Source organism: Pecten maximus, chromosome 5 (genome assembly GCF_902652985.1).
Source record: "Pecten maximus chromosome 5, xPecMax1.1, whole genome shotgun sequence".
In the NCBI taxonomy this organism is placed as follows: Eukaryota; Metazoa; Mollusca; class Bivalvia; order Pectinida; family Pectinidae; genus Pecten; species Pecten maximus.
The window spans coordinates 15,426,521-15,450,850 of record NC_047019.1 but is presented as its reverse complement, the minus strand read 5'-3'; the positions used below and the strand labels follow the sequence as shown (position 1 = coordinate 15,450,850).

Sequence of the window (24,330 nt, the reverse complement as noted above, 5' to 3'; positions counted from 1 at the left end):
AGTTAGCTTATGGAATTATAGTTATTAAATATCAAAATTAATGTTAGAGTACATGCATGTTTGGACACAATGTGGTAATGGAAAAGGACATGCTTTTTATCCACATCTTACCAATAGTTTTTCACCAGAATAACTTTAAAGCAAAAATATGGACCCTGCATTGATTTTGAGAGGTTTAGATTTAGATATTTTTGCTGCCGTATATAGAGCTATTGATACAGTGACCAATGTGATCAAATCAAGTTACTGTTGCTGTTTTATGTGGAAATTTAATTTGGTAATGGCAAATCTTCATATGTCTACCAGTGGGAAATCTTAAAAGAAGCATCAATTTGTTTTTAAACTGTTATATGGATGAGATTATTACTAACTAAAGCAAGAAACTTAATCATAAGTCCTTCTGCCCCTTGGGAAGATAAAAAGTATCATATAAAGTGATCTGTCACTTACTTTTTTTTAGAAAAGAAAATCTTGGTTGATAAATCAATTTTCAAAGATAATATTAAGCAACTGATAAACCAAAGATTTATTTAATATGATCGCACTAAACATAATTATCTAGTCCGAAAAATTTTGTTTCACTAAAAATTTTAACAAATTTTAAAACAACCAACTGACCATATTTAACAAGCATGTAAATCATCTGCCCATATACACCCACTGACCATCTCCTTATTACCTGAATGCCCCATTGAAGACTGGACATGCTGGCATCTTCCACATGGTTTGTAGTATTTCACAGCAGCGTTTCAGGTAGCGGAGAGCAGGTATACAGAGGTTTTCATTGTCTGTTGATAACATACCACAGTCACTCCCAGAGTCCGAGTCATCGTCACTACCATCCTCAAACTCTCCTGGAACAAAGTGTCATTTTTACTATCAATTACTTTTATATACATGTACTTAAACTCTATTTTGAAAAATGAAAGAAAAGCAGCTGCTTAATATTAATTAGTTTGTATTGTTTAACGTCCTATTAACAGCCAGGGTCATTTAAGGGCGTACAAAGTTTTGGTGGTGGAGGAAAGCCAGAGTACTAGGAGAAAAACCACCGACTTACGGTCAGTACCAGGCAATTGCCCCACGTAGGTTTCAAACTCGTAACCCAGAGGTGGAGGGCTAGTGATAAAGTGTCGGGACACCTTAACCACTCGGCCACTGCAACCCCTTATATATATATCAATCAGATTACGAATGCAAAATCAGGACAAAAGATGGATCTAATATTTCCCTTTAAATAAGACATTTTTTTTTATGTTTACTAAATCAGTGAATTTATTGACATACTACGAAATAATCAGTGATGTACCTGGTATATTTATTGACATACCACAAAATAATCAGTGATGTGCCGGATGAATTTACTGACATACCACAAAATAATCAGTGATGTACCTGGTAAATTTACTGACATACCACGAAATAATCAGTGATGTACCTGGTATACTTATTGACATACCACAAAATAATCAGTGATGTGCCGGATGAATTTACTGACATACCACGAAATAATCAGTGATGTACCTGGTAAATTTACTGACATACCACGAAATAATCAGTGATGTACCTGGTAAATTTACTGACATACCACGAAATAATCAGTGATGTACCTGGTATACTTATTGACATACCACAAAATAATCAGTGATGTGCCGGATGAATTTACTGACATACCACAAAATAATCAGTGATGTGCCGGATGAATTTACTGACATACCACGAAATAATCAGTGATGTACCTGGTAAATTTACTGACATACCACGAAATAATCAGTGATGTACCTGGTAAATTTACTGACATACTACGAAATAAACAATTTAAAGGAACATATTTATAACAGGGATATTTGGATATCATAATATAATGTGAAAAGGTTCATGAATAAATACTGAATTATCACACATGAAAATATCTACGTTTTACTTTTTTTTTCACAACTTGGAACATAGAAATATACCACTACAGTACACTGGTTACTGATATTGTCAAATGGACATAAACTTCAACATAACTGATACCATACCTGGACCCCGTATATACTTGAGTAAACACAAGATGCAGTCTACAGTTGCATTAGCAAATACAAGGATGTTGTCTGTGCCCAGATACACCTCAAACACGTCAAGGACGGCCGCCACATGTCGCTGTCGTGCTTCATTGATTTCTTCATTAGTGGTATATTCGATCTTCACAGCTCGCAGAGCTCCAAACAGTGGTCTCCATCCGGACCTGATGTCTGCCGTACATGCCTCCACCAGCTCACAGATGGAACATACAATCTGGAGTAGAAAGACAATTCATGATATAATTTGGAGTACAGACAATTTAAAATTCCTAATAATATCAATTACATCTCCTTATAACTATGGGTTACACAATGCTTGAAGAAAACTTGCTATAAAAGTAAATAAAAACAGACAAATTTTTATTATTCCAAGGTTGTTTTGAAATTCACATGGCTCAAATTATTTAGTTTTATCAAGTGTTTTACACCGTAAATAATGACTGAAGATGAAGGCGAGATAACGATAGAAACCTTATAATTAAAGACTTATTCAGTTTCAGCTTGGTAAAGAGACTAGATGGTCTTGAAATGGATAAACATGCTTATAGGAGCAAAATTTAAATATATATTTTTTACATGAAAAGCATATACCATATAGCCTGTTCATTTGGAGCCCACAAAATAGCAAAAATATTAATAAAACCATGAAAATAACCAGTTTTACAATACTGGTGTTTGCTTTGCATGTAAAAATGTACACTTTGCGCCTTTTGTCTCTCTCTGAAAGTTTTTTTTTTTCAATAACATGCTTAACAAATCCATTCGAAAACAAGGAAACAAAATTTTTGGTTGTAATATCAAAATTTTTCTTTAAAATGATCTTGATCAACTTTGAAGCAATACCGGTATATCCAAATCAAGTGCCAGTCAGAATGACTACTTTGTAGACTGACTGCCCCAGTCAATGGGTATAAAGACTGACCATCCTATAGACTGACCGCCCAACCACCCGACCATCCTATAGACTGACCGCCCAACCACCCGACCATCCTATAGACTAAACGTCCCACCACCCTATAGACAAACCGCTCGACCACCCTATAGACTGACCGCTGACCACCCTATAGACTGACTGCCCCACCACCAAATAGACTGAACACCTGACCACCCTATAGACTGACCACCCTATCGACTGAACGCCCCACCACCCTATAGACTGTCCACCCGACCACCCTATAGACTGACCGCCCGACCACCCTATAGACTGACCGCCTGACCACCCTATAGACCGACCTGATCTTGGACGTCTCCATCACACAACTCCAGACATAACATGTTCTCGAATGTCTTACACAGCAGCTCATTAACATGGAAGTGTGCCAGCTCTGGTCGGTCACCCAGCATGGCCAGGATAAAGTCATGCACACAAGTGACAGCCATCTTGGACACACTCCTGTCATGGTGACCAGCAGCCTGGAAATTGTAAAAAACACATTTATTTGTGTGGATGAGAAAAAGTATTTCCTAAAATACTAAATTATAGATTAAATCTTCCAGTACATACAGCTTTATGTGTTTCTTCACATCCAGTCATCCAGTGTAAGAGACAAAAAGCAGAAAAAATACTGCATTGTTGTTTGGTTGTAATGTTTAATCAATAGTTGTGTCAGAGTGACAAGAATACCCCACCAGGACCGAGGCGAAGTTGGAACTTTTAATGTTAGACTTAAACACTCAAACGGCGCCCTGTCGCTTCGTCTTCTTGTTCTTCATTATTATATCGTTCACAGCTCGCGACCCACATGGTCTCCATCCGGACGATCGCGACGCCTCCCAGCTCACGATGGGCATACAATCTGGATAGAAAGACAATAACTTTGGGTTACACAATGTCTGAAGAAAACTTTCTACTGGTAAAAGTCAAATTTTTATTATTCTAAAGTAGTTTGAAATTCATATAGCTCAAATCATTCAGCTTTTTCAAGTATTTTACGCAGTAAATCATGACTCTGAGGATGAAGGAGAGATAACAAATAGAATTCTGTCGCATCCTACCACAGTTTAAACCATGATTTAAAACTCATTAAGTTTCAGCATGGCAAAGAGACTAGATAGTCTTGAAATGTATAAACATGCTTATAGGTGCAAATGTTGTTTGTTTTTTTTATGAAAAGCATATACCATAGTCAGTTAATTTAGCAGCCCTCGAAATAGCGAAAATATCAAACCCAATGAAAACAACCAGCTATACAGAACTGGAATTTTCTTTGCATGTGAAAATGTACACTTTGCACCATTTTTCTCTCTAAACTAACTAATTTTCTTCAAAAGCATGTTTAAATAGAACAAATAACAGTGATGATTGATATATAGTTACCCTATTTATTTACATATATAAACATACTCATTCATAAAAATACTACAATTGTACATGGACACTAAAGTTCAAGATTATATTACACATACAACAAACATATAAAATATAAATTTGGCACATGGGGCAAGACTCAGCTATAGATGTCTGTAGAACTGGCTGTAACTCTTGTTACATTGCTCCAGCTCTACCATGAGACACTGCTGTAACTCTTGTTACAGGTCTATGTATCTGTCATACATAAGGCTGGCTGTAACTCTTTGGTTACATTGCTCCAGCTTAACTTATAATTATGGCTGGCTGTAACTCTTTGGTTACATTGCTCCAGCGTAACTTATAATTATGGCTGGCTGTAACTCTTTGGTTACATTGCTCCAGCTTAACTTATAATAATGGCTGGCTGTAACTCTTTGGTTGCATTGCTCCAGCTTAACTTATAATAATGGCTGGCTGTAACTCTTTGGTTACATTGCTCCAGCATTACTTATTATAAAATGGCTGGCTGTAACTCTTTGGTTACATTGCTCCAGCTTAACTTATAATAATGGCTGGCTGTAACTCTTTGGTTACATTGCTCCAGCATTACTTATTATAAAATGGCTGGCTGTAACTTTTTGGTTACATTGCTCCAGCTTAACTTATAATAATGGCTGGCTGTAACTCTTTGGTTACATTGCTCCAGCCTTTGGACCTATATATAAATATGTAGGTTAAAAACATAACTGTTAGAATATTTTTGGGGTAATTTTCATGAGAGATTGGTTTTTAACCAACCCTTATATTTATACATGAAAATACTGCCCAAACTCTGATAAATTATGATAATAATATAGCTGAGTGCCCCAACCGACTGAGTCAATGGGTATAAAATAGACTGATCACCCTATAGACTGACCGCCCGACCACCCTGTAGACTGACCGCCCTATCGACTGACTGCCCAACCACCTTATCGACTGACCACCTGACCACCCTATAGACTGATCACCCTATAGACTGACTGCCCGACCACCCTGTAGACTGACCACCATATAGAATGAACGCCCTACCACCCTATAGACTGATCGCCCTATCGACTGAACGCCAGACCACCTTATCGACTGACCGCCCAAACCACACATTAATAGACTGACCGCCATATAGACTGACTGCCCGACTACCCTAAAGACTGACCGCCATATAGACTGACTGCCCGACTACCCTAAAGACTGACCGCCATATAGACTGACTGCCCGACTACCCTAAAGACTGACCTCCATATAGACTGACTGCCTGACTACCCTAAAGACTGACCGCCATATAGACTGACTGCCCGACTACCCTAAAGACTGACCTCCATATAGACTGACTGCCCGACTACCCTAAAGACTGACCGCCATATAGACTGACTGCCTAATCGCCCTATAGACTAACCACCCGACCACCCTATAGACTGACCGCCCGACCACCCTATAGACTGTCCACCCGACCACCCTATAGACTGACCCCCCGACCACCCTATAGACTGACCGCCTGACCACCCTATAGACCGACCTGATCTTGTACGTCCCCGTCACACAACTCCAGACATAACATGTTCTCGAATGTCTTACACAGCAGCTCATTAACATGGAAGTGTGCCAGCTCTGGTCGGTCACCCAGCATGGCCAGGATAAAGTCATGCACACAAGTGACAGCCATCTTGGACACACTCCTGTCATGGTGACCAGCAGCCTGAAAATTGTAAAAAACACATTTATTTGTGTGGATGAGAAAAAGCATTTCCTAAAATACTAAATTACAGATTAAATCTTCCAGTAAATATAGCTTTATGTGTTTCTTCACATCCAGTCATCCAGTGTAAGAGACAAAAAGCAGAAAAAATACTGCATTGTTGTTTGGTTGTAATGTTTAATCAATAGTTGTGTCAGAGTGACAAGAATACCCCCACCAGGAACCAAGGCGAAGTTTGGAACTTTTTAATGTTATTGACTTGGTTAAGAGGTGTACTCATGACTTTTCAGAACAAGAACAAAATGAACAAGTACAGGGTGTCACAAAAGTCGGTCTGGAATAATGTACATGTATTGTTAACAAGCAATTATACATTTTTGTAATCTTTTTCTTTGTATGTGTTTTTTTTTTAAATCCAACTGGAGTTCGGCAAGGCTGTGCAATTTTCGTCATACTATTTTTGTGAAAATTTCAAGTTAAATTGACTATAACTAAATCAGAACCTGCAAATTATCTTAATACAACTATAATGAACATACCAGTTTACATTTCTGTTAAGTATCCAATAAAATATTCAACCAACCATGAAAAGTGAGGCAAAAAATGTTCAGTCAAGATGTACATAAACTTAGAGGACAACTACATATAGACCTACCTCAACTAAGTGTGTAGATACTGTGCTCCACGTCCTCATCAAGTGGACCAGAGGACGGTCACTATGGACAATCTTCATCAGTACCTCCTGTAGTCTGTATAGATGTAAAGCATTTGTGGGAAGCTGATGTGAGTCTGATAGGGAGTCTTCATCATCTAGAAGCTTTACCATCTTGTTGAGTTGATGTTGACTGGATTCACAGAGTTCTGACAGGAAATTCACTATGGCACACAGGTTCAGCTTCTGAGCAGCATCTTCAAACAACCTGAATATAATACACAACATACACTCTTAACAAATGATGTGACCTGTTGACCAACACACCAATTGACGGATGGGAGTGGGTACCAGTAGTCCCAATGATAGTAATAGTGGGGGGGGTACTTAAATTCTTAATCAAATAAATCTCTATGCTGCCTTGTGATTTAATTTGGCTCAGTTATCACACAATATCAGTCATATAAGAACCAAAGTTTCAAGCAGACATCATAAGATAGTCAACCTGATTCCAGTGCACACTACATCTCAGCATCGTTGTAGGGGCATGAAATTGAAGAATATAATTATATAATATAATTCTTCTATCTTAAAGATAATGTGTACAGTGCTATGACTATCTTAAGCCTTCTATTGCTCATCCTGTACTGTGTACTGGACAATGTCAATTTACCTTTTCACTTCCTGTACTGTGAGCTGTGTGCTGGACAAAGTCCTCTTACCTGACCACCTCCTGTACTGTACTGGACAATGTCTACTCACCTGTCCACCTCCTGTACTGTGTACTGGACAATGTCCACTCACCTGTCCACCTCCTGTACTGTGTACTGGACAATGTCCACTCACCTGTCCACCTCCTGTACTGTGTACTGGACAATGTCTACTCACCTGTCCACCTCCTGTCCGATATTGGACAATGTCTACTCACCTGTCCACCTCCTGTACTGTGTACTGGACAATGTCCACTCACCTGTCCACCTCCTGTCCGATATTGGACAATGTCCACTCACCTGTCCACCTCCTGTACTGTACTAGACAAGTCTACTCACCTGTCCACCTCCTGTACTGTACTGGACAATGTCCACTCACCTGTCCACCTCCTGTACTGTACTAGACAATGTCCACTCACCTGTCCACCTCCTGTACTGTACTGGACAATGTCCACTCACCTGTCCACCTCCTGTACTGTACTGGACAATGTCTACTCACCTGTCCACCTCCTGTACTGTACTGGACAATGTCCACTCACCTGTCCACCTCCTGTACTGTACTGGACAATGTCCACTCACCTGTCCACCTCCTGTGACAGACAACACAGGGCCTGGGAGGCCTGGGCAGCATTAAGCACCCCTCCTCCCGTCAGTGAGCGGTCCCAACCTGATTCTTTACTGCTCTGTCGGATAAGGTCTGGTATGTTGATCCGGGGGGCTACAGGTACCGGAGCAGCCACAGGAATGGTATAGATGGGCATGTCACATCTGGATAAATCAAACAGGTAATTTCTGGTATTTTGGTGACATTTTTCAATTCAATATTCTGCTTATTATATCATTACTTGTGGCTGCAATTCTTGCTCCAAAACTCTCTGGTTTTAATTGCATGATTACGTATGATATAAAAATACTGCTTGATTTAAATTTTCTAATTTGTAATTAATACCATTATAATAAAACTGATAATTAAATCAGCATTTGACTTATATACATATCTATAAACACTGTACAAGTAAATGTCCCTCCTCCCCTCAAAGTTGTCTGTAATAAGGTTAAACCTTCTATGAATACACTGTAAGGAAGACAATGACCACATTGGTATATGCGCAGACTTACTCATCAGGATTCTCCGGCCCCACCGATTGTTCCTGCTGGACTTTGGGTAGACTAGACTGGTTGTTTCCACTGCTGAAGTAAGTGTGCTCCAACTTGGATATAAATGCAGAACACCTGTAAATGCAAATTGATGACAAAAATAAATACAAACAAAGACTAAGAATATGTGACTCTTATGACCTCAAATTGAAAACATAACCAAAAATTGTCACAGTTAGCTGATCTAAGGGGAAGGGATGATGTATCAAATCACTGTGTCAGATGTAGATAAACTATTCGGCCAATGTTATAATATGTATACCTATCTCCCATGTGCTGATAACAAGAAACTAAAGCTGCATTCAATACAGGGCTTTTTCTCACTGATTTGGGAAACAGCCTTTTTGTCTCATTTTGGGAAGAAAATTGGTAAATTGGGAAAGATTTTTTTTCAGGAGTAAACTGAAAGTTTTGGGAATTTGGCTTATATATTAAATAATTTCAATTGGGAATAGGGCCCATTAACGGCCCCAAAAAGCCCCCAGAAAAAGCCCTCAAATAGCAACCGAAGTGGTGTGTCTCCCTACAAATGGAGCTATAGACAGAATCTTTACCAGATTAAATTGAACCTACACACATTAACAGGCCTGTTATGTCTTCATGGAAGCTTTTTCAAAAAGTGTGTAATATACAGTCAAACTTTGTTTTCGCTAAGTCAGAAGGGGTTATGAAACTTTGAGTTATCAAAAAAATAAAAAAACAACAAGTATTCAAGGTAACAGAGTGTATTTTATGTAAATTTTCTAATGTTGGAACCTAAGTTACTTCTATTTAAGCAGGGTCTTTGAATTAAAAAAAATTGAGATAATGAAATTTGATTATATATGCAATCACTGGCCTGAAAGTCTTGAACAAAGACTCCCCTAAATAATAGAATAAATTAACTTGGTCTCTTCTTATTCGTAACAAATCAAATGTGATGGTCCTCGTTATGAACAGAAATACAGTCCGTACCTGAAGACATGTTTCCAGCAGTCTGCGGAGTGGCTACCCATCTCCAGCCCGTTAGTCATCACTACATCCATACTGAGTATGTGAGACGCATGGAGACGTACAGGCTTGATCTTACTGGACATCATAGGCTTGGTGGACGACTTGGGGTCAACACTGGGCGACTTCTGGGTGTCTATCAGTACACAAGAGGTACTGGCCAACTGGGAAAACACTCTACCACAGCGCTGCTGCAGACCTGTGTGTATACAGACATTATCTAGTATTGATATATCATATGTCCAGTCTAGTATGGAAATCACTACCACAGCGCTGCTGCAGACCTGTGTGCATCAACATTATCAGGTCAGAGCAAGGACATTATCAACATATTATATGTCCAGTCTAGTATGGAAAAACTCTACCACAGCGCTGCTGCAGACCTGTGTGTATACAGACATTATCTAGTATTGATGTACATGTATTATATGTCCAGTTGAGTATGGAATTCCACAATTCCATTTTCCTCTATCTTTTATCCCCATTTTTTTTTTTTTTTTTTATAAAAATCTATGATCTTTAGACTTTCACTGTATATTGTTGTAAACATTTAAACTGAGTATTTTCTTTATAGCAAAAATCACTGTCTCTACATAAACCAGACCATGTAAAAACTGACAAGTCAATTCAGCATTAACTATATCTGATTTAGATATTAAGTTACATGGTATATCACTTTCTGTACTACTGGTTTATTTACTTCAGGCCTAACAGGCACAACAGTTACATCAACTGTTTACCATGGCTAAGTTTATAAACTAAATTTTGATAATTCACTATTATCTGGAAACTGCTGAACCAAAATTAATTATACATTCCAAACATTGCACTAGACATGTATGGAAATTCAAACCAACCTAAAGCACAGCATAGTCGAGCGGCCTTCTGTAGTCCATCCAGACTCATACATATGGCCTCACGGGCACGTAAACTTTCCTCCTTGGCTCCTTCTGTACCCAACATCAGTCCCAGGCTGCTGGTAATTCCACAGGAACTCTTCCCATTCAGGAGGACAGAAAGTACATCTAAGACTCCTTCCCAACAACGGGACAGCACACGCTTAGAGAATCTCTTACCTAAACAGTAGAAATGGCATTGTAGTGTGAAGGTTTTTCACTCCCTAACTTTTAATGGGCATGTTTTTTTATAACTACATCAATGAACATCATGGTAGAAAGTTTGGTTTTTATAACTACATCAATGAACATCATGGTAGAAAGTTTGGTTTTTATAACTACATCAATGAACTTAAAAGTATACAGTTTATATATATATACATAAATATAAAACCTAAATGTAAATATATAAATTGAATGTTTTTTTTTTTTATTTTCATAGCGGCTATGAATAGCAGTAGCTATTTACATATGTAGATAGCTACTGCTATTCATAGCCCCAATGAAAATGAAAACAAATCCATTTGATCCCTATGTAGATATTATATTTATTTCCTATACAACTATATATTATAACGAAACAAATTAACAGCATCAACTTATATTATTTACTCTGGATGGAACCCCATGAGGGGTTCAACTGTGGGAGAAAACTAGAGCACCTGCAGGCCAACTCGTAACTTGTAGGTGTCCCAAATAACTTTTCATGCCTGATTGGACCCAGGTTGCTTAGGTGAAAGGCGAATATGTTATCAATGAACCACCCAACCACCCTTCCTGCAACTAACTAGTATTATAATATCATAAAAACATGTTCTTTGTTTACTCTGTAATACAATCACACAGTAAGAGACTCAATACCATCATATTATTCAGACGACAGTGATGATAAGGATAACAACAACATGTCACCTACCCATGTCAGCATACAGCTGGTTATCAGGTGGGTCCTGGTCCAACTCCAACACCTCCTCATCTGTACACATACCACTCAGGAGCTGGCCACCCTGACTGTTACTCCCAAGGCCGTCTACATCTATAAAGGTCAAGGTCACATATTATAATGTGGCATCTTATTAGCATTGATGACATAAACTTGCTCAAACAACATATAATATATAAGATAGAAAATATAAGATTTTATCCCCTATGCGAAGTTATAATCCCATTTATGTATCTGTTCAGTGTTGTAGAATTATCAACAATTTAAAGAAATGTCCTGTAATAAGCCAATGCCCTGACTTTGAATAAGAGAGTATATGATTGACAATCTGTGTTTATTACAGGAAAGCTATCGTAGTGTATTCTGTAATATGTATTATACACAGTATATTTACGAAATTCTTGTGGAAATAAAAGTCAATATACCTTTAAGGATCTGTAGTAGGGGAGAGTCACTATCACTGTGACAGCCTGCGGCCTGTAGTATGTTGGTGGTTGTGATTTGTCTGTACACCTCACTAAGCCAAGCTGGTGACAGGAACAGCAACAGACCGGTACCCAGGACCTCATCAACATACTGCTTCTGTAGACAAGGAATATCACAAACTATCAGGACCTCATCAACATACTGCTTCTGTAGACAAGTAATATCACAAACTATCAGGACCTCATCAACATACTGCTTCTGTAGACAAGGAATATCACAAACTATCAGTACCCAGGACCTCATCAACATACTGCTTCTGTAGACAAGGAATACCACAAACTATCAGGACCTCATCAACATACTGCTTCTGTAGACAAGGAATATCACAAACTATCAGTCCCCAGGACCTCATCAACATACTGCTTCTGTAGACAAGGAATATCACAAACTATCAGTACCCAGAACCTCATCAACATACTGCTTCTGTAGACAAGAAATATCACAGATCTCTACCAGATAAGAACCTGTTACAGTATCTTACCTCTGACAGAGGACTGGTGGCGCCCTCTGCTGTGCTGTAGACACCATTGACATCGAGTTTGAGGTTAAGTAGAAGTGCAGTAATAGTAGCTACATACACACCATCAGCGTTTAGTATGGCCATCTGACAGGACGATGACGACGACAAAGTTTCTTCAGAGGACTTGTACTGCTGGTCATATAAAGCTGGGAAATAACGAAAAACACAGATTAATTAACAACAAAGTATCTAATTAACAACATAGTATCTAATTAACAACAATGTATGTAATTAACGACATAGTATCTAATTAACGACATAGTATCTTATTAACAACATTGTATCTAATTAACAACATAGTATCTAATTAACAACAATGTATGTAATTAACGACATAGTATCTAATTAACAACATAGTATCTAAAACAATAGTCTACCTGTGTTATTCAAATTTATTTTAATTAAGTCTAATTAAGTCTATATTATCAGGACAGTAAAGGGACAATATCAAGATATTATTAGATCCAGTCTGCGGGGAAAACGCTCTACAGCAATGCTGCAGCAGACAAGTGTGACATTATCAGGTCAGTATAAGGATTGGAAAAATAGCAAGTCCATCCTGATATAAGCTTGGGGAGCTAACAGATAAACTTTGAATAGAATAGGGGGTGAGATTATTGGGCAATGAAAAAGTATATTTTTAGCATTTTTTGAAACTGCAATATATATCAGGTGAATTCATTACCAGGCATGTCCTTATTTCTGGATTAATACAATATTATCACACAGTAATGTGTTAATGGTATGGTAGGCAGTAAAAGAATTTAATTGGTTTTGTCAGAGATACACAGAGCTATGTAATCTATTAATTTTCAAAAATGGATATCATTCAAATTTTTTAATTTTGAATCTGGGAGGTGTCATCAACTTGTAACTTAGATACTGGGAATAGTGACACTATGAGATGTAAGATTTTTTTTTTTAAATAAAATTCATTGCAACATATAGACTTACATGTAGTTTGGTGTAAACCTTATTTTATTACATAAACCTGTGTATGAACTCACCTGTACAAAAGTTAGAAGAAAAGTTCTGGAGAGCTTCATCCACTTCATTCACTGAGTACATTTTGGCGATGTGGGGGAGTGTCCGACTAAGCTCTGTGATAAACAGTCTCGCGTTTTGTCTCTCCACCATCTCGTACTCACTGCCCAGTGTTTTGTAACGACGCTGCAGTTCATCTTTAATGAGACTCTGGCTTTCCTTTCTGTTAGGGTGAGTGTTAAGTTTGTGTAGCGGTATTGGGTTTGAATTAGTACCGTCTGCAACAAACACATCAGCAGAGCCCTCTGTACAAGTGTCGTCAGCATCAGTATCTGTGTCGTCACCGTCACTTGCCTCTACACGAGGCTCAGAAACACTGCTCCTGTTACTATACTCTCTGACATCACACTCTGACATCGTCACACTGCTTGACCTGGAAAATTCTATAAAAAACAAAATATCCATTGTAACCATTTGCTATGGTATGATTTTCCTCAGCTCTCATTGGCTTAAACATGGTCATGTGAAAGTCATATTTTGAGATAATGACTTCATGTTGCTATTTTCAGGAAGATCAAGTCAATATTGCATTAATGACGTCATAATCTTTGTGATGTCACAATGCCCCAATGAAATGTTCCTGTTATCAAGATAAATATTATGCAATTCTACCCTTTTGCAAACAAGATTCATAACTTGATAATTAAAATTAAGGACCTTGATTTGGTCAATATGGTAATATATCGTCCAAGTAGAATCTGAAATATTGACCTCTACCTTCACCCTCAGTTAATATTTTATTCTACCAGGTTAGTATAACACAATATTGACCTCACCAAAGGTCCATAATTGGTAATATGTTTTTCTATGTTTTCATCTATAACAAATATGACTGTAATGTTCAAATAGCAATATTATCATGTCAACATACCTATGTTTAAAACATCCAATGGCCGGTTATCTAATATTTTCTGTATTTTTTGTGAGAAGAGTTTATATGCTGTCCATGATGCAGCATCTTCAGATTTGTTATAATCAAGAATATTAAAATCAAGATACACTGTAGACCAAATGTCCTGATAGTTACCTCTCTCCAGAGTGGCATGGTATTTGGAGATGGACTTGCAGACTTTGTCCGTCATTCCTGCTCCCCTACACACCTGTTCTAGTGCACCTAGCAACACGTCCACACAGGTAACACTAGTGATACACACTGCAGAGTCGTTACAGTGACAACTCTCCTGGAGTGCATCCACAATCCTGTAAAATAAATCAACAGATTATAAAAAATTTAAAAGAATGATTTGATGTACAGATAAATTTCCCTAAAATGAGCAGACTTAATACATAAATACAAACTTTTGTTTATTAATCCTCAAATTGCTTCAATCTTTTTTATTTTAAAACCTGTAACAAATTCCAGATGCAAAAAACTATTTCTTCAGATCTTATGGAATTCATTATAAATCAATTTTTAATTGTAAATGTTATTTGCATAGATAAAATATTAAAAATAATATCAGACAAAATATTTACATTTCTGCCACTAAACCAGAATCACCTTCAGATACATTTTAAGAAATTGGAAGGTTTAAAATAAATTAGAAGTTATTAACAGATACTTACAACTTGAGCAGAGCAATATCTGAGTTTGGATTTTTTGTCCCAGTTTTCATATCTCCATCTTGTGATTCCAAATCAAACATGGGGCAGGCTAACTTGTACAGCCCTTCAGGGGTCTTCAGCAACTGTAAAGTACAAAATGGTAAACCTTCAATCATTACGAATAGATAAAAAGATATCTAGCAAATGTCTGTAAGACATGAACGCCCACACTGGCACTTGACACCCGAAATACAGTTCGGTGAGGATCGTATCAGCAGTTCCTGAGATTAGCTACCTGGTAGCCTATTCTTGTTATTAATTTATCATAATTTCTCTTCGTTGGCCAAGTCAGTTTAACTTTTAATCTGAATATCAATATCAATACTAGATAAGTCACAGTAAGCCAATATTGTTTTGTGTACCTCTTTAACAGCCTTCAGTGCATCCAGTCTGTGCTGGGGCGGTGGGTACAATAACATTCGGTGGAACAAGGACTCTAGTACTGGTCGTAGTGATGTCACGGGCCCCATCAGGTCCACCAGGCGTACCGCAATACTGAATATATCATACACCATTAATTATCAACAGAATGTCAGGTATATACTGAATATATCATACACCATTAATTATCAACAGAATGTCAGGTACATACTGAATATATCATACACCATTAATTATCAACAGAATGTCAGGTATATACTGAATATATCATACAGCATTAATTATCAACAGAATGTCAGGTATATACTGAATATATCATACACCATTAATTATCAACAGAATGTCAGGTATATACTGAATATATCATACACCATTAATTATCAACAGAATGTCAGGTACATACTGAATATATCATACACCATTAATTATCAACAGAATGTCAGGTATATACTGAATATATCATACACCATTAATTATCAACAGAATGTCAGGTATATACTGAATATATCATACACCATTAATTATCAACAGAATGTCAGGTATATACTGAATATATCATACACCATTAATTATCAACAGAATGTCAGGTACATACTGAATATATCATACACCATTAATTGTCAACAGAATATCAGGTATATACTGAACACATCATACACCATTAATTGTCAACAGAATGTCAGGTATATACTGAACACATCATACACCATTAATTATCAACAGAATGTCAGGTACATACTGAATATATCATACACCATTAATTATCAACAGAATGTCAGGTATATACTGAATATATCATACACCATTAATTATCAACAGAATGTCAGGTATATACTGAACACATCATACACCATTAATTATCAACAGAATGTCAGGTATATACTGAACACATCATACACCATTAATTATCAACAGAATGTCAGGTATATACTGAATATATCATACACCACTAATTATCAACAGAATGTCAGGTATATACTGAATATATCATACACCACTAATTATCAACAGAATGTCAGGTATATACTGAATATATCATACACCATTAATTATCAACAGAATGTCAGGTATATACTGAATATATCATACACCACTAATTATCAACAGAATATCAGGTATATACTGAATATATCATACACCACTAATTATCAACAGAATATCAGGTATATACTGAATATATCATACACCACTAATTATCAACAGAATATCAGGTATATACTGAATATATCATACACCACTAATTATCAACAGAATATCAGGTATATACTGAATATATCATACACTATTAATTGTCAACAGAATGTCAGGTATATACTGAACACATCATACACCATTAATCATCAACAGAATGCAAGGTACAGATATACTGAATATATATCATACACAATTTAGAGTATTCACTATTTTGCTGACCATTTGAAAACACTATATGCCCTTTATCAAAGCAAACCACGCACTATTCAACTAATAACGTGGAAGTGTCAATAGTGTTAAAAAAGTGTTAAAGTTCCTTATAAAGTCAAGATGAATTGATGATATATTGCATTATATAATGATGAACAGCTTTACAACAGGGAACAGTACATACCTATAGATAGTCTTAGCGGTGGACACCTGGAGGTTAGGGGCGGTTAAAGAACAACCCGAGCCTCTCCCTACATCCTCCAGGGATTTAGGGATGATAGCACTCCTCTCAGACTTGGGCGTCCCCAGGAGAGAAATCAGGCATGGACACAGGAACTTCCTGGATAATGTATCAGCACATGAAATCATGATATAGGATCTACATTAACATGGAATAAGCTCAATATTGATTTAGCTTTCTTCTATGATTGTTCTATGTAAATGATATGGGAAGATCTTGATAGTTTTGTGTTTTACAATTAAAACAACTTGCGGACTATTTCATGAATTGTAAACAAATTAGTTACTCTATGTACTCACCCCTTTACGAGGTAGGAATGTAATTGATGGTTGAGTGGGAGACACTTCTTTAAAAACCATTCATTTCTTAAGCTTTCATAGAGCTATTACATCTAACAATTAAGTGTCTCCCACTCATCAAGAATTTATTTCTGGATTGACATTTTTACTTTAGAGAACTCCAATATTGAAAGATAATATATCATAAAAGTATATAATAAGTCTTACTGAAAACTTACACATTATTCTCTGATGGAATCTTGCTAATTAAAAGCACTTCCTGGAAGAGCTTGCAAATCCTGAGGGAGACATATCAACTTGAAAAAACTTCCTACAAAGGCTTGTATTCCCTGACAGATACTTACCAAAGAGATTCCTGGAAAGACTTGTATTGGGCTTGTATTCCCTGTTGGAGACTTACCAAAGAACTTCCTGGAAAGGCTTGTATTCCCTGTTGGAGACTTACCAAAGAACTTCCTGGAAAGACTTGTATTCCCTGTTGGAGACTTACCAAAGAACTTCCTGGAAAGACTTGTATTCCCTGTTGGAGACTTACCAAAGAACTTCCTGGAAAGACTTGTATTCCCTGAGTGAGACTTACCACAGAACTTCCTTGAAAGACTTGCATTCCCTGATTGAGACTTACCAAAGAACTTCCTGGAAAGACTTGCATTCCCTGATGGAGACTTACCAAAGAACTTCCTGGAAAGGCTTGTATTCCCTGATGGAGACTAACCACACAACTTCCTGGAAAGACTTGTATTCCCTGACTGAGACTTACCACAGAACTTCCTTGAAAGACTTGTATTCCCTGTTGGAGACTTACCAAAGAACTTCCTGGAAAGACTTGTATTCCCTGAGTGAGACTTACCACAGAACTTCCTTGAAAGACTTGCATTCCCTGATTGAGATTTACCAAAGAACTTCCTGGAAAGGCTTGTATTCCCTGATGGAGACTTACCACACAACTTCCTGGAAAGACTTGTATTCCCTGACTGAGACTTACCACAGAACTTCCTGGAAAGACTTGTATTCCCTGATGGTGACTTACCAAAGAACTTCCTGGAAAGACTTGTATTCCCTGAGTGAGACTTACCACAGAACTTCCTTGAAAGACTTGCATTCCCTGATTGAGATTTACCAAAGAACTTCCTGGAAAGGCTTGTATTCCCTGATGGAGACTTACCACACAACTTCCTGGAAAGACTTGTATTCCCTGACTGAGACTTACCACAGAACTTCCTGGAAAGACTTGTATTCCCTGATGGAGACTGGGGAGTTGGAGATGACAGTATAGACCCCCTCCAGGAGGAGTGGTATGGACTGGCGAGTCTGGTTAGAGCTGGAACCAGATAATAAACACATCCTAAGTCAGAAAGGCCACCATGACAAGGAAATGCAGAGTAAATACTCAAATCATTGACAGTTGTTATAAATTAATAAAATTAAAGAAATGCCCCAACCTGGGTGCCTGTTCCAGCTTTGCTGTGAAGAACTTGAGAATGGCCACCACGTCCTTAAACAGACTTTCATAACTTGGTGTATCTGAAAATAATCATACAATCAACAAATTCTCCTGAATGTTACAGATACAGCGAAGTGTATACATTGAGCTGACATTTTAACAAGACTTGTTTTTATTGTTATTTTGTTTATTTAACCAATCTGCTAACACCTGTTACACCTGTCTGACTACACAAACCTTTCACATACATATTGTTTTAAATGCGGTATACAGCATATGTACCTTTAAAATATTGTTGTTCGACTCTCTGAACACTACCAAATTCTAAACAAACCTTTAGCCATGAAGTCGGCAAGCACATCGTTTTTATCCTTGGTCTGAAATAAGAATAAATTAAAATCCATAAATATACATTTTTTCAACAAAAGTCTGTAAGATTTAAGAAATAATATATACATGGTAAGCAAAATACATTTTAATCATCACCGAAATGAATTCTAGAACATTCATTTTCAGAAAACTGAATTTAATGCAAAATTACTGATCATTAACAAATAATTATAGAACTATTTCAAAGGTTTTTTTTTTTTTTTTACAAAATTTAAATATTCATTCAATAAATTGAAATCTAACACTAAATTATCAACTTATAATTACGGAGTTGACATGATACAGTAAAGCGTTTCATTCCATTTAAATTTTAATATCACAGAAAGTTTTCCTGTTTAAGACACCAATCATTGAGATCAACACAGTGTAGATTAACTGAAGTTTTTTGAAGCCAACACTGACATAAAATTTCTATATCTGATACAGTCCTGATGTAGAAATGATGATAAATAATCACATGCTATAAGTAAATTATAGAGAATCCTATTTCCCATTGTAAGTGTGGTAGTAATCACACCTCAATATATTTTGTCTTTTTGTAATGAAGAGTTATCTGCTCTTGTGAGTACATATTGATTGTTCGGCCATCAGTTTGTGGGATTTTCTCACAAATTTATGATGTTTCCCTCATAAATAAATGATGTAACAATACTTGTTCACAAGGGAAGTAACTCTACATTACAAAAGAAGGAATATACTGAAAAAATAACCTATTTCATTATATATTAGACCATGATTATAAAGCAGCTACATACTCCACTGCATTCCTTACTTATAAAGCCAGCGGCCTGTCATAGTACCCATTCAGTGTTAGTGCAGTACATGTGTTAGTATCTTATGAAATGGATTTATTTTACAATTTTAAAAAGTAAACCATTAATCTCTGTGAAACATATAGTGGTTCTGTGTATATAGTTACTGAAACTTTGTTTTGTGGTTTGTGTTAGTTTTATGTTGGATATCCTTTAAATAATTACCTCTGGACACACGTGGATGGATATATAACTGTGCCACGGTAAGTTCTTTTTCTCGAATTGAGGAATTTTTCTTTCCAAAAAAAAAGGGGGGGGGGGGCGTTTATTAGAATTCTCTTTTTTTTTCATTTAAAAATCTGTTTTTGTTTTTATCTACAATGGTACATCACCTTTGAAATAGCAAATATGAACTTATTATTTGAACTACCTTTGTCATTGTGAGAAACTCATGTGAGCTGTAAATCAAAATACATCCAGGAAAACAGAAATCGTTAAGAAAATGGACTTTGATCTTACTTTAGTTTATCAAAACATAGAGCTAACCAAATGCTTATCACAGCATCACATTATTGTGGTCCATTTTCACAGTTCTCATCATGTAATCAAAGTATTTCTATCTTAACCCGATAATCTATATAATAAATCTAATTCAAAGCCAATGTTAGACTAAGTGTACATTTCACTGTAATATAAAAGATGTGTGGGGTGATATGTGATTGAATAGTTCTGTAGTTGTATGATTGATTCATAATCTAATATTTCTTCAATGGTTTGTTACAATTTTTCATATATGTTGTATATGACGTGAATTGTTACTATATGTAATGCTAATTTCAGTAAAATCAAAATCTTTGATAAAATGAAAAACAAACAAAAACATGTATCATCTTAGGTAGCTAACATTTGTCATGAATAAAATTTCTGTAAAATTACCAGTAATATGTTTGATTTTGTTTGATTTTACATCATTCAATGTCCTCCTCACAACTTGGATCATATGAGGATATCAGGTCATATATGATGCTTCACTTTCATATTAATTAAGCTCTGCCAAGTTATAAAACACAGCTCTTTTTAAGCAGTAAAGCTACTCAGATCTAGCTGAATTCAGGAAAAGAGAATACTTCACTACAGTAATGTAATATTGAGTCAGAGACGTCTAGTATTGAGGTATAGAGACCTAGTAGAACTCTTCAGTACAGTAATTAATGTTATATTGAGTCACACAGACATCTAGTATTGAGGTATAGAGACCTAGTAGAACTCTTCAGTACAATGTAATATTGAGTCACACAGACATCTAGTATTGAGGTATAGAGATGTAGTAGAACTCTTCAGTACAGTAATGTAATATTGAGTCACACAGGCGTCTAGTATTGAGGTATAGAGATGTAGTAGAACTCTTCAGTACAATGTAATATTGAGTCACACAGGCGTCTAGTATTGAGGTATTAGAGACCCAGTAGAACTCTTCAGTACAATGTAATATTGAGTCACACAGAAATCTAGTATTGAGGTATTGAGATGCAGTAGAACTCTTCAGTACAATGTAATATTGAGTCACACAGGCGTCTAGTATTGAGGTATTAGAGACCCAGTAGAAATCTTCAGTACAATGTAATATTGAGTCACACAGAAATCTAGTATCGAGGTATAGAGATGTAGTAGAACTCTTCAGTACAATGTAATATTGAGTCACACAGAAATCTAGTATTGAGGTATAGAGACCTATAGTAGAACTCTTCAGTACAATGTAATATTGAGTCACACAGAAATCAAGTATTGAGGTATAGAGACCTATAGTAGAACTCTTCAGTACAGTAATGTAATATTGAGTCACACAGAAATCTAGTATTGAGGTATAGAGATGTAGTAGAACTCTTCAGTACAATGTAATATTGAGTCACACAGAAATCAAGTATTGAGGTATAGAGACCTATAGTAGAACTCTTCAGTACAGTAATGTAATACTAAGTCACACAAAAAAGAGCAGTTTGTGATTGCATACAGTGATTAATATGTAACAAAGCAGAAATCTTCAGAATTTCAGTAAAAATCTAAAATTACATGAGTTTGAACATGCAATAGTGATGAAAATGAAAAGGAATAAAATGGCTGCTCCAACATGTATTAATAGTGTTAAGCATTGTGAATATATGGAATACAGTAGATATTCAAACATTTTCTTCATGATTGTTACAATTCAATCTTTCTGTGACTGAACCAGCAGTCTGTAGATATATATATATATCATCAATACAAGATGATAGCATGCACAAAAATTATATATTCTCACTTTAATCAAACACATCAACATATCTATTACAACTGTAATATAGGATAATATTTAGACTAGGGACTATTCTAGAAACTAAATATATAGAAGTGGGATACACCAGTCCAATAAAAACAATTTTGTTATATAATATGAGAAGTATTTGGTAAGACTTTAAACCAGTAAAAGTTTGCATGTGCATGTTGTTAATGAATAAACTGAAATTCAAACTTAACTTTAATTGTACATGTATTATCAGACAGATGTAAGTATAATACAATTCCTTTCCATGTTAAAATGTTAAATGTAGAAATCAAGGAAATTTTGTCTTAAAGGGAGAAAAAAAAACATAAATTGAATAGATTTACCTGGAAATTGGTATGCATGAACTGTAACAATCACGATGAGTATTATAGTATAAATAAATAACTTTTAATAGAATCAGAGTTCTCCCCAGGCTCATTCAGCATGAAGTTAATTACAGATATTAAAAATCATGTCAGTCACCTTGTACAAATTATCAAAATCAAATCCGGAAGTAACTTATGGTGGATTTTGTTGACAGGGATAAATACATGTTTGCTAAGAAATGGTTTCTGGCACAACACCACAGAAATCTCATTATGGTCTTTACAACAGAATTTTTGTTTCAACATGAAAAGTCCTGGAAAGATCGCTGTAAAATAGGCTAAAAATAAAAACACAAGATGCAGCTCTGGATAATATATGATTAATAATAAAGTAATTTAAAACTAAACAAATTACACAAGACGTGCAGAGTCGATGTGTAGCCTTACCACCTGATCAGTGTGCCCCTGTTGGAGCTTTTCTGTAAAACAGCTCAACAGTTGTGTGAGGGCAGCCTTCACCGCCCCCCGCACACTGTGGGTGCTAGCGATGTATGTGTCTATGTAGACCTGTCAACACACGACACACATTTACACAACCCTGAGAAACCAAGTGGAACTCGCTTGTGCTTCACACTTACATTGGAACATATATAGATTATACATAACAGAATTCTGGAATACATAATGTGCAATAAACTGGAAATACATATAGAATCTATTACAACTTATTTAATGTTGGAAACAAATTATGCACTATGTTTTGGGAAAAAAATTACAGTATATAATATATATATTTTTGTTTGTACCATACCCCAAAGAAACTAAAAAAATTGACATCAACGCTTATAATTAATTTAAAAAAAAAGATTTTCTAATTTAAAACATGTTTTATGTACAATTTTACTGGTTTTAAATGGGATTCTTTTTCTCAAATCAATACGCAACATCAATTGTCGTATTGTGACGTCAACTTTTTCGCGCCATTCTCGGAATTTCTTTCATAGAAGAATGAAAAGAATTTTTCGACCAATCACATTTGAGTATTTACCATGAAAACAAAGAAAAATTAATTATATATATATATATATACATACTGTAAAATTGTTTTTATATCAACAAGTAATTGCCATATTTGAGATATTCAATTTTTGATGCCCATTAATTAATTCATGCATGGTAACAAGAACTTAATATCAATAACTTATCTAGAACAGGAAAAAGTACCGGTATTCATAAAGTCATTAGACTGAATCCAGAAAGAAAATTAATTAAACAGTGGTCTGAATTAGAAGTCAAACAAGAAGTACCTAGTAAATTAAAAGTGTCAAAGAATTTCAAATTAAAAATATCTAATGGCCTTGGAATTTCTTATAGGTTTATATCCCTTGTTGGATAGTTAATGGTCATGAAACCATCATTTTTTCATCAAATATTTAAATGGTATGTTTCCTTTTGAAAAATTCCAAGCATGAATTAATGGTAAACCAGGTCATTTTAAAGGATTCATGGAATTTTAATGACGTTTTGATATGAATTTAATGGATTATTGTCATCTGTTAAAGAATGCTATTAACATGTAAATGATTGATTAATGAGTCAGCTTATATCATACAACTGAGATTTATCTTGCCCTGCAAGGTAGCATAAAAAATATCTGCTAACACTTAAAATAATGGACGGAAATATTACTCCAATT

General features: G+C 35.9%; 1 protein-coding gene across 2 annotated transcripts in view; it reads right to left on the bottom strand.

Annotated features, from left to right (window-relative positions):
- The window catches only part of LOC117327282 (brefeldin A-inhibited guanine nucleotide-exchange protein 3-like), a 28,944-nt gene that overhangs the window by 396 nt on the left and 4,218 nt on the right, over positions 1–24,330 (bottom strand). The window contains exons 6-24 of one of the 2 annotated variants that reach the window (XM_033884205.1): positions 19,199–19,241; positions 18,863–18,944; positions 18,631–18,741; positions 17,065–17,220; positions 15,458–15,590; positions 15,057–15,178; positions 14,518–14,690; positions 13,454–13,873; positions 12,408–12,592; positions 11,866–12,022; positions 11,414–11,533; positions 10,459–10,677; positions 9,566–9,800; positions 8,573–8,686; positions 8,033–8,221; positions 6,747–7,011; positions 5,912–6,091; positions 2,025–2,280; positions 680–854 (exon numbers count right to left, since the gene is read on the bottom strand). In XM_033884205.1, coding sequence (XP_033740096.1) covers positions 680–854; positions 2,025–2,280; positions 5,912–6,091; positions 6,747–7,011; positions 8,033–8,221; positions 8,573–8,686; positions 9,566–9,800; positions 10,459–10,677; positions 11,414–11,533; positions 11,866–12,022; positions 12,408–12,592; positions 13,454–13,873; positions 14,518–14,690; positions 15,057–15,178; positions 15,458–15,590; positions 17,065–17,220; positions 18,631–18,741; positions 18,863–18,944; positions 19,199–19,241 — 3,335 coding nt within the window. Of the gene's footprint in view, positions 1–679; positions 855–2,024; positions 2,281–3,299; positions 3,480–5,911; positions 6,092–6,746; positions 7,012–8,032; positions 8,222–8,572; positions 8,687–9,565; positions 9,801–10,458; positions 10,678–11,413; positions 11,534–11,865; positions 12,023–12,407; positions 12,593–13,453; positions 13,874–14,517; positions 14,691–15,056; positions 15,179–15,457; positions 15,591–17,064; positions 17,221–18,630; positions 18,742–18,862; positions 18,945–19,198; positions 19,242–24,330 lie in introns of both variants that reach the window. The other variant, XM_033884204.1, reaches the window with a different exon arrangement.